Genomic DNA, 12,675 nt, shown 5'->3' with positions numbered 1-12,675 from the left:
CAAACCAAGAGAAAAAGGCATGATTCTGACATATAGGACTATCTAGGTAAATGTTGGAAGCCTTTAAATAGGCTTTAATCCATATTTCCATATTGTCAGCACATCATTTATAATAAAATGATTATCATATAAGGCTGGGTCAGTTCTAATAGGACTATTCAGGTGATCAGTAAGAGACATCTTATTGCAAAATGCTTGTTCCGTTCAAAGCCAGGATGGATCTCTATCTGCATCAGAAGGCCACTTTTTCCAGAACGCGAAAATACTTAGGTTAGCTGCCTGTAGTATAGTTGTAGGAGTTCTCGTGAGAATGTATGAGAGGTGGGGGATGAAAAGTGATTGACATGAGTGACAGAGGTAGGACTTGGGTTCAATAAAAAGTTACCTACAAAGTACCTACTCCGACGTTCTTCTTTTATTTTGGGTATGACATCACAACACTGCCCAATAGTAATATTTGAACTGCAGCAGGCCAAACCCTCCTTCCTTTTTAGTTTTGCATTAATGTTTCTTTAAATATTCTCACATGCATATGATTCCACAAAAAAGTTACTTTTTTATTTAGTTAGATTATCTAACTATTTAAAAAAAAAAAAAAAAAAAAAAATCCTTTGAGGCATAAAGCTTCTACTGTGTTGTTTATGTAAGTGGTTGTTAAAGGGTTAGTTCAGCCAAAAATGAAAATTATGTCATTAATGACTCACCCTCATGTCGTTCCAAACCCGTAAGACCTCTGTTCATCTTCGGAACACAGTTTAAGATATTTTAGATTTAGTCCGAGAGCTTTCTGACCCTCCATTGAAAATGTATGTATGGTATACTGTCCATGTCCAGAAAGGTAATAAAAACATCATCAAAGTAGTCCATGTGACATCAGAGGGTCTGTTAGAATTTATTGAAGCATCGAAAATACATTTTGCTCCAAAAATACCAAAAATACCAGACTTTATTCAGGATTGTCTTCTCTTCCTGGTCTTTTGTGAACGCGACTGCTGTGACTGTTGACGTACGACGCTGCTGACGTGTTTTCTGGTGCGCCCAATAACAAAGAAAACACGTCAGCAGTGTCGTACGTCAGCGGCGTCACTGCAGCATCGTGAACGCGCTCACAACAGACCCGGAAGAGAAGAAAATGCTGAATAAAGTCGTCATTTTTGTTATTTTTGGAGCAAAATGTATTTTCGATACTTCAATAAATTCTAACGGACCCTCTGATGTCACATGGACTACTTTGATGATGTTTTTATTGCCTTTCTGGACGTGGACAGTATACCGTACATACATTTTCAATGGAGGGACAGAAGGCTCTCGGACTAAATCTAAAATATCTTAAACTGTGTTCCGAAGATGAACGGAGGTCTTACGGGTTTGGAACGACATGAGGGTGAGTCATTAATGACATAATTTTCATTTTTGGCTGAACTAACCCTTTAAGTGCTAATGCTGGGTTTAAGACGATAACTCCTCCCTGTTCCCATTCTAAAGTCTCCTCTTCACACTTTGTAAATCCAATGGTTTAAATCGTTGGGGCAGTTCTGTAGGCTAATGTCTCATTCCCAAGTCTCTCAAGGTTACATAAACATACAAGGACATTTTGAAGGTGTAACCCATCACTTAAGAATTGTGCTTGTTAATTGTTGTAGTTGTGTGCTACAATGCAATTAATAAGGTTGAACCCTACAATATGGCTTACCAATACAATATGGATTACTATTATGCGATTGCTGATATTAATTTTACTGCAATGCTTCTTATTTCAGGAGATTCAACAGGAATCGAGTTGCTCAACTGTGGTACTTTGTAAAGTGCATTTATTTTGGTCTCTCAGCATACCAGATCAAATGTGGCTATCCAAACCGTGTTCTTGGAAATTTTCTTACCAAGAACCACAACTACTTCAACCTCTTTCTCTTTCAGGGGTAAGTAAATTACTTGCTCCACAATGACCGATTTGGTCATTGTTTCTGTACATTCAACAGAATGTAACGTTGTCTCTTAGCATGCTACAAAGACTTTAAAGGTATAGCTTAAATAAAGGTATACGTTTCTAGGCATGCTCCCTGAACTACACATTAGGAGGTTGCAACCTGCTACACTAACTGGCAGTATGCCTTCACTCGCCTTTGAAAGGGTCATTTAAATTATCATAATATATTTGCCGTATAGTGTCTTCATTTACTCCACAACCAGTGTTGATTGCCCAGCAGCTACATCACAAATGGTGTAAATTACTAATGTCTGTTATTGGATGACCTACTAAAAAAAAAAAATGTAACACACCAAACATATAATCAACAGCTACTATTGCAGAGAAAGAGGAGTGAATTTTGGGGCTGAGGGGCTAGCTCTGTCAAGTTTGTCTCTACGAAGTTGGACCAACAAGATCTAAAAGCTGCTGAATTTGCTGCTGTGGTAGGCAATTTTTTCTTAGAATTGCAACTTCTGACATGGTTGCCAGGGGACTAAAGTTCTCACAAATAAAATAGTGCGCATAGACTAAATGGCTCCACAAATTAGCCGTCTTTAATTTAGCACAACTTTTCTCTGTATCGTTGTAATAATTTGACCAAACTCCCCACCACAATCAGTCAAGTCAAATCTCCTTTATTTGTATTGTGCTTCATACAATACTGGTTGTGTCAAAGCAGCTTTACAGTGTCAAACAGGAAAATAGTTTGTCAATAATGCAAGAAGACAGTATCAAAGAGTCATATTTCCAGATAAAGCCAGTTCATTGATGATTCAGTGATGTCATCATCCAGTTCAGCTCTCTTCCAATAGTGTCTGTGTGATCAGTCACGTGTCCCCAACTAAGCAAGCCAAAGGCGACAGCGGCAAGGAACCAAAACTCGGTGAAAGAAATGGAGAAAAAACTTTGGGAGAAATAGGCTCAGTCAGGGGCCAGTTCTCCACTGGCCAGACGTCTTTAATTCCCTTTAAATAGAGTCATAAGCCTTTACTGCCCAATGATTTGCCAGTTGATGTACATTTGGATAATATAATTAAAAAGCTAGCAACCATCAGTGTAATGACATTTTTATTCTTTGCATGAAAACACTTAAATTAGCTCGCAACACTTTATAATAACTTTCATTAATAAATCCTTATCAAACATTATATAATGTGTAACAGATTATTATTTAATATTTATTCAAATAACTAGAAACATGAGATAATGTGCTTGTTAATGCTTACTAATAAACTTATTAAACATTAGCTAATGTTTAACAGATCATTATTTCTTGTAAATTAAAATGCTTACAAACGTCATTAAACTTTCAGTTCATATGATCATGCACTTTTTAAAATTCTTCAAATGATTTTAACAGATGTTATACAATGATTAAAAGCTTATTTGTTAATGCACAACACTTTTGCTGCTATTGAGGTGTGATACGGGAAAGGTAAAGGGGTCAGAAGTGTACAGGGTCAGTTTGATTACTATAAGGGAACAGGGTACAATCTGTTTATATTACATTGTTTTGATAAGTATTTTCTTGGAAAATGTATATGTTTTCTCCTACTGTCTGCTATATGAAAAGAAACAAAGACACAATACAGTCAAGCCAGTATTACATTTTACTACATGTGCTTATTATGAATTATGATACACTATGATTGCTAGCTGACTCACTTATTTGATAAAGCCAGTTTTCTTGTTCCTTATTATTATTGTTATTATTTTTTTATTTTTATTTTTTTGCCTAATTGTGAATAATCACATATTCATTAGTTGGTCAAAAAGTATGGGAATCCCAAAAATGATAATGTGTGGATAATTGTAGCAGCTTGGCAGCATAATGCATTGCTGATTTGCTTGTGTAGTTGTCATCTTAGACTAGCGTTTCTGAATCTGTCTTACTAACCCGGACTTGTCACACCACTTACATATTGTTGTTCTTTTGTTGGTTTTATTGCTTCTGTTTTCCTCATTTGTTAGTCGATTTGGATGAAAGTGTCTGCTAAACGATTAAATATAAAGGTAAATGTAATGGGCTTTTTTTTGACAGGTTCAGGTTAGTTCCGTTCCTGACTGAGTTAAGGGCAGTGATGGACTGGGTGTGGACAGACACAACTCTTAGCCTGTCCAACTGGATCTGTGTGGAGGACATCTATGCCAACATCTTTATTCTCAAATGCTGGAGAGAAGCAGAAGAGGTAAAAAAAAAATTGTCATCCAAATTAATTTTATTATCCTTCCAAACTTATACATACAGGTGACATCATACCTTTTTATAAAGTCAAGCTCTAGTACTCTCTGCAGTACTTCCAACACTGCATATCTTAGATGTCTCACACATTTATCTTCTATGAATTCAATAAAGAAGTCAGCCTGTGATTTTTAGTTCCTCTATTAGTCACACATCTTCTCATCATATAAATTCACAGGTCAGAGTTCACCAAATGTGTATTCATTCGGAAACAAATTACCACTGTGTGTAATACATACATGTTTTACATTGTACTTGTATTTTAAAAAAATACCTGCATGTAATTACATCTATAATTAATGTCTGTAATTACATTTATAATTACATTGCTGACCCATCCCTTACACCTTAACCTTAATCCCTTAAACCTACCATACCACCAAACCTGTCCCTAACCTTACTCGTATCCCACCTCAATAGCAGCAGAAGTGTTTTGCAATTCAATATGAACACAATAAGTACATTGTAGTTAAGGCCACTTAATATACAGTGGGACCAAAATGTACATTAGTGAAATAAAGGAAAAACAAACCTTATTGATGATATTTTGAATAAAAGTTCTCTCTTTCTTTCACGGGCAGGAGAGAAGACAGTATGTAATAGTCTTAGATTCTATTCTTAAATGCTGCAAATTGTCACTTGAACAAGCAAATCCACAAAGAAAGAATTAAAATTAAGAATATATATATATATATATATATATATATATATATATATATATATATATATATATATATATATATATATATGTCTAAATTAAAATGTCATCTACAAATAAGACTTTTTAAGACTTTTCATGAATTAAAAAAAAACAAACACATGTAACACTTTTAAAACCTTTTTATTGATCCACAGGTACACACTTAGCTCAGGTCATGTTGTTTTAGAAGTGCTGCCACAGTTCTGATTAGTGGTACTATTGCTCATTCTATACCTCCTGATCCCTTCTGTAAATGTGTTTAAACTGAGAAAGTTCTGGTGCTTATGTGTCATTTTATAGCCAACAGTTGGAAATCGTGATATTTTACATACTATAAAATAATGGAATGTTTTCTTGCCACAGAAATACCCTCACCGACGTGGACAGAGGAAGAAGAAGGTGGTGAAATACACAATGGGCGGCTTCATTATTTTTGCTCTCATCTGCATCGTCTGGTTCCCTCTTCTCTTTATGTCTTTGGTTAAATCTGTAGCAGGAGTAACCAATCAACCTCTAGATGTGTCCATCCAGTTGAGCATACTTGGATATGAGGTGTGTGATTCAACACTAAAGAGTAACATTGTAATCACTATTATAAGTCAAGTAAAGTCATCTTTATGTAACAGATTTGAATTACAAAAATACTGCAGTGTATTATGTGTATGTCAGGTTAAAGAAATGGGTCTTTAATCTAGATTTAAACTGACAGAGTGTGTCTGCCTCCAGAACAACGCTAGGTAGATTATTCCAGAGATTGGGCTCGAGATCTGCCGCCCCAAGTTGAATTAAATTAAATTTAAAATTAAATTTATGCATTTAGCAGACGCTTTTATCCAAAGCGACTTACAGTGCATTCAGGCTATCAATTTTTAGCTATCATGTGTTCCCGGGGATCGAACCCCTAACCTTGCGCTTGGTAACGCAATGCTCTACCACTTGAGCTACAGGAGCACTTGATCAAAATCAAGTTGATTTTGAAATTCTAGGTATTATCAAATGGCCAGAGTTTTGAGATTGCAGCGGACGTGAAGGTCTATAATGCAATATGAGCTCACTTAAATATTTAGGAGCTAAACCATTCAGGGCTTTATAAGGAATTAGTAAGATTTTAAAATGTATTCAATGTTCAATAGGGAGCCAGTGCAGAGTTGACAGAACCGGGCTTATATGGTTGTACTTCCTGGTTCTGTTAAGAACTTTAGCTGCTGCATTTTGGACCAGCTTGAGTTTGTTTATTAAGCGCGCAGAACAACCACCCAATAAAGCATTACAATACTCTAACCTTGAGGTCATGAATGCATGAATTAACGTTTCTGCATTTGACATCGAGAGCATAGGTCGTAATTTAGAGATATCTTTGAGATGAAAAATGCAGTTTTACAAATGCTAGAAATATGGGTTTCAAAAGAAAAACATTGCCACAGGTGTGCTATTTGATTAGTTAATTTCCTAACTGATGACACCTAAGTTATATGTACAAACTATATAAACTCACCTAAAGGATTATTAGGAACACCTGTTCAATTTCTCATTAATGCAATTATCTAATCAACCAATCACATGGCAGTTGCTTCAATGCATTTAGGGGTGTGGTCCTGGTCAAGACAATCTCCTGAACTTCAAACTGAATGTCAGAATGGGAAAGAAAGGTGATTAAAGCAATTTTGAGCGTGGCATGGTTTTTGGTGCCAGACGGGCCGGTCTGAGTATTTCACAATCTGCTCAGTTACTGGGATTTTCACGCACAACCATTTCTAGGGTTTACAAAGAATGGTGTGAAAAGGGAGAAACATCCAGTATGCGGCAGTCCTATGGGCGAAAACGCTTTGTTGATGCTAGAGGTCAGAGGAGAATGGGCCAACTGATTCAAGCTGATAGAAGAGCAACTTTGACTGAAACAACCACTCGTTACAACCGAGGTATGTAGCAAAGCATTTGTGAAGCACAACCTTGAGGCAGATGGGCTACAACAGCAGAAGACCCCACCGGTACCACTCATCTCCACTACAAATAGGAAAAAGAGGCTTCAATTTGCACGAGCTCACCAAAATTGGACAGTTGAAGACTGGAAAAAATGTTGCCTGGTCTGATTAGTCTAGATTTCTGTTGAGACATTCAGATGGTAGAGTCAGAATTTGGCGTAAACAGAATGAGAACATGGATCCATCATGCCTTGTTACCACTGTGCAGGCTGGTGGTGGTGGTGTAATGGTGTGGGGGATGTTTTCTTGGTACTCTATAGGCTGGGAATTGGGTGGAACGGGAGCTTCGTGCCCTGGATGTGCATCCCACAAATCTCCATCAACTGCAAGATGCTATCCTATCAATATGGGCCATCATTTCTAAAAAATGCTTTCAGCACCTGAATCAATGCCACGTAGAATTAAGGCAGTTCTGAAGGCGAAAGGGGGTCAAACACAGTATTAGTATGGTGTTCCTAATAATCCTTTAGGTGAGTGTATTTTATAAGTTTGAAATATGTCTATATATTAAAGGGGTCATGAAATGCATTCTTTAAAGTTATTATTTTCATGAAAAACTAAATTTTTTATCTATCCTGATTTTAGCCCTTTGATTTGAAACATCAATGTAAATGCCCACTGCTATGACTGGCTAACATCTTTGCATACAAAATGACCATTTTTAATATAAAATTTGTACTATAACGATTACTATAATATGTTTACTGCTATATATGATACTATAATATAAAATGATCATGAAAAGTGTTGATTATAGCATTGTATGTAGAACTCCTCCCATTGCATCAAAGACTGCAGCACTATACTGTAGCCGAACACAGTCATGTCTACTGATCACACTATGCAGTGATCTCCTATTGCAATGGGCAAATCTCACAATCTCTTTCACCATAACTAGCATTGTGAAAATACAGTGTAAATAAGAGATGCGCTGAACAATGTAATGTAATCACAACATAGATAACTTTTTTATTCTACTAACAGGAACAGTGTGAAGTTGATTGTTTAGTTACTGGCTGATGCATAAACAACTTTGCGATGAAGAACTTCTGTACATGATGTATTCTTTACATATTACACTGATCACAGGTCATGATGGTCATGAAATGCAGTTTCAGATTTTTATATTTTGTTTCTCAAGGTTAGTTTCTAAGGTTAAAAAAGTTTCTTGCACCAAAAAGGTCATTCTTTACCTAACAAAAGTTTTACTCTTGTGATTGATGGACATAATTATAATAATAATTAGTATATTCATGATGTCTGCCTAATGTCAGCCCTTTTCACATCTTTGCTTCTCTCCTCTCTGTGCTGTATTTCAGTGTTCCAAATATGTCCAAATAAAGCTAAAGCTAATAAAGCTAATTTATATATTTTTCTGTTTCTGTCAGACAATGGAACAAATATGAAATAGTGACTGCAACAGCAGTGCTGGCAAGTCTTGGAAAGTAGCTAAAGTTAAAGTCCCTAGATTTGTCACTAGTACTTGACAATGACTACATCAATTAAATTATATCATTAATTTATTACAGTGTCTTAGAGCACACATGAAAATATATATATGAATAAATAAAACATTTATGCAGATACTGGCCCTCCAGGAACCCCTGGTCTAGTAAAGTGGTTCTCAAACCCGATACCCCCAACAGTACACATTTTGGATGTCTCTCTCACCTACTAATGAGCTGATAAGTTGAATCAGGTGTGTTTTATTAGGGAGACATACAAAACGTGCAGAGGACCAGGACTGGGAACCACTGGTCTAGTACAAGAGAATTAATCATGTTTTCTTTTTACATGTGTTTACAGCCATTGTTTAGCATGAGTGCTCAGGAACACAATCTGATCCCATACTCTCAATCGGCCTTCCAGAAGATGAGCAATCACTTTGCCACTTACCCGGTACACATTACATTTGTCCCAAAGCATGAGCAATTACAATCTATAGTTCCCTTCCACTTCATTCAACACATTTTAGTATGCACACAGGATAAAATGCAATTTCACTTTTAGATTGCTGTTTTTGTGACTAAAACATATTAATTTTGTCATGATTGTTATAAATTGTAATACATTAACTCTTTGAACCTTGAGTTTAAACAGCTAGACTGTCAATCCGTCAGTCTGATCAAACTGTCCTCCATGTGCCTCAAATAGTCAGCGATGCAGTTTCTTGTGAACTACATGGCAGAGGACATAGTAACGGCAAAGATCAAAAGTGATGCCAGTCGACTCTGGAACGTCAGTCCTGCCAGCCGAGATGCCATGATCTATGAGCTCAGCAACTCAACACACTTCTACATCACACTGCGCTGGACTTTACTACGGTATATTCTCACAATCACAACAACTGCACACATTTTAAAGACTTAAGGCTTTATGGTGTCTTTGCATGGATGTAAATTAATGACTAAAATCTTTGAAATAAAAAAGCGTGTTGAATTGCAATAATCGAAAAAAAAAATGTTGCATTAACAGTGCTTGCATATTTTAATGCATTTTTGGTGGCTGAAATTCCCTGTGTACATGTAAGCACTTTACTGCACCACAAAGGAGATTATAACATTATTCCTCTCACACTGATATACAGAACATATATTGCATCTGAGGAAAACATACATTGCTCTCATTTGATGGGGTGAAATCATTATGTACATTAACAACGTTTTGGGACAATTATAATATAATTTAATGGAAAAATATGTGAATGGCATTTAAGCTGTGGCATGGCAGGATTTAGAATGGCCTCCTCAGTTGTAGTTGGGCACTGCAGACAGACGCCGAATGGCACTGCCTGTGTGTGTACACTCGTAGAAAACAATGTGTTCAAATTTTAAAGACGTGGCACAGCTTGGCACTTCTCATCTGATGTGTCAGCCCCATTACATTAAGGACAAATGGATTTTTTAACTCATTTTCACTCACCAAAAAGAATGTCTAGTTTACGACTGTAACCATGGTTCCCTGAGAAGGAAAATTAGTTGATGCGATGGGGAATGCCATCATCATGATCGTTGTCTGAGCATGTGTCAAGTCAAGTCATCTTTATTTATATATCGCTTTAAACAAAAAAAATTGCGTCAAAGCAACTGAACAACATTAATTAGGAAAACAGTGTGTCAATAATGCAAAATGACAGTTAAAGGCAGTTCATCATTGAATTCAGTGATGTCGTCATGCAGCTCAGTTCAGTTTAAATGGTATCTGTGCAATAATTTGCAATCAAGTCAACGATATAGCTGTAAATGAAGTGTCCCCAACTAAGCAAGCCAGAGGCGACAGCGGCAAGGAACCAAAACTCCATCAGTGAGAGAATGGAGAAATAAACCTTGGGAGAAACCAGGCTCAGTTGGGGGGCCAGTTCTCCTCTGACCAGACGAAACCAGCAGTTCAATTCCAGGCTGCAGCAAAGTCAGGTTGTGCAGAAGAATCATCTGTTTCCTGTGGTCTTGTCCCGGTGGTCGTCTGAGACAAGGTCTTTACAGGGGATCTGTCTCTGGGGCTCTAGTCCTGGTCTCCGCTGTCTTTCAGGGCTGTAGAGGTCCTTTCTAGGTGCTAATCCACCATCTGGGCTGGATACATACTGGATCCGGGTGACTGCAGTGACCATCTGACTTGGATACAGACTGGATCTGGTGGCTACGGTGACCTCGGAATAAGAGAGAAACAGACTAATATTAGCGTAGATGCCATTCTTCTAATGATTTAGCAAGTACATCGGGGGTCATGGGAAGTGTTCCCGGTTCGGGTTTACCTAATTAATGCAGCCTAAAAATCCTTTAACGAATTTGGATATTAGAAGCGTATTAGTGTGTTATGTGTAAGCCAGGTTAAAGAGATGGGTCTTTAATCTAGATTTAAACTGCAAGAGTGTGTCTGCCTCCCGAACAATGTTAGGTAGGTTATTCCAGAGTTTGGGCGCTAAATAGGAGAAGGATCTGCCGCCCGCAGTTGACTTTGATATTCTAGGTATTATCAAATTGCCAGAGTTTTGAGAACGGAGCGGACGTGGAGGACTATAATGTAACAAGAGCTCATTCAAATACTGAGGTGCTAAACCATTCAGGGCTTTATAAGTAATAAGCAAGATTTTAAAATCTATACGATGTTGATAGGGTAGAATTGACAATAAAGTGGAGTTTTGTTGGGACCGCGCTAATATGATCATACTTCCTGGTTCTAGTAAGAACTCTAGCTGCTGCATTTTGGACTAACTGGAGTTTGTTTACTAAGCGTGCAGAAAAACCACCCAATAGAGCATTACAATAGTCTAACCTTGAGGTCATAAACGCATGGATTAACATTTCTGCATTTGACACTGAGAGCATAGGCCGTAATTTAGATATATTTTTGAGATGGAAAAATGCAGTTTTACAAATGCTAGAAACGTGGCTTTCTAAGGAAAGGTTGCTATCAAATAGCACACCTATGTTCCTAACTGATGACGAAGAATTGACAGAGCAGCCATCAAGGCTTAGACAGCGTTCTAGGTCATTACATGCAGAGCTTTTAGGCCCTATAATTAACACCTCTGTTTTTTTCAGAATTTAGCAGTAAGAAATTACTCGTCATCCAGTTTTTTATATCGACTATGCATTCCGTTAGTTTTTCAAATTGGTATAAGTTGCGCCAGGCCGCGATGAAATATAGAGCTGAGTATCATCAGCATAACAGTGAAAGCTAACACCGTGTTTCCTGATGATATCTCCCAAGGGTAACATGTAAAGCGTGAAGAGTAACGGCCCTAGTACTGAGCCTTGCGGTACTCCATACTGCACTTGTGAACGATATGATACCTCTTCATTCACTGTTACGAATTGATGTCGGTCATATAAGTACGATTTGAACCTTGATAATGCACTTGTGTTAGTTATGATAAATTTTTATTGTCTGTTCAGAAGAATAGTGTGGTCAATAGTGTTGAACGCAGCAATAAGGATCCAATAGCACTAATAGAGAGATACAACCACGATCAGATGATAAGAGCAGATCATTTGTAACTCTAAGGAGAGCAGTCTCAGTACTATGATACGGTCTAAATCCTGATTGGAAATCCTCACAGATGCCATTTTTCTCTAAAAAGGAATATAATTGTGAGGATACTACCTTTTCTAGTATCTTTGAAAGAAAAGGGAGATTCGAGATCGGTCTATAATTAACTATTTCTTTGGGGTCAAGTTGTGGTTTTTTGATGAGAGGCTTAATAACAGCCAGTTTGAAGGATTTTGGGACATACCCTAATAACAATGAGGAATTAATAATAGTCAGAAGAGGATCTATGACTTCTGGAAGCACCTCTTTTAGGAGCTTAGATGGAATAAGGTCTAACATATGTTGTTGGTTTAGATGATTTAAGTTTTTACATAGATTTTTTTGGTTTAGATGATGATTTGGGGAACTGTTCCTCAGGGGATCTATAGTGCACTGTCTGATGTGATACTGTAGCTGATGGCTGCATGGTTACAATTTTATCTCTAATAGTATCGACTTTAGAAGTAAAGTAGTTCATAAAGTCATTACTGCTGTGATGTTGAGAAATGTCAACACTTGTTGATGCTTTATTTTTCGTTAATTTAGCCACTGTATTGAATAAATACCTGGGGTTATGTTTGTTTTCTTCTAAAAGAGACGAAAAGTAATCAGATTTAGCAGTTTTTAATGCTTTTCTGTAAGATAGGTTACTTTCCCTCCAAGCAATACGAAATACTTCTAGTTTTGTTTTCCTCCAGCTGCGCTCCATTTTCTGGGCTGCTCTCTTTAGGGTGCGAGTGTGCTCATTACACCA

The 12,675-nt window shown here is 37.1% G+C and overlaps 1 protein-coding gene across 1 annotated transcript in view; it reads left to right on the top strand.

The window, feature by feature from the left end:
- The window catches only part of si:dkey-11f4.7 (piezo-type mechanosensitive ion channel component 2), a 180,733-nt gene that overhangs the window by 161,399 nt on the left and 6,659 nt on the right, over positions 1 to 12,675 (top strand). Inside the window, 5 exon segments of the mRNA XM_042755145.1 lie at positions 1,761 to 1,919; positions 4,011 to 4,158; positions 5,275 to 5,463; positions 8,700 to 8,792; positions 9,048 to 9,217. Coding sequence (XP_042611079.1) covers positions 1,761 to 1,919; positions 4,011 to 4,158; positions 5,275 to 5,463; positions 8,700 to 8,792; positions 9,048 to 9,217 — 759 coding nt within the window.

Source organism: Cyprinus carpio, unplaced genomic scaffold (genome assembly GCF_018340385.1).
Source record: "Cyprinus carpio isolate SPL01 unplaced genomic scaffold, ASM1834038v1 S000006643, whole genome shotgun sequence".
Classification (NCBI taxonomy): domain Eukaryota; kingdom Metazoa; phylum Chordata; class Actinopteri; order Cypriniformes; family Cyprinidae; genus Cyprinus; species Cyprinus carpio.
This window is presented reverse-complemented; position numbering and strand designations above follow the sequence as displayed.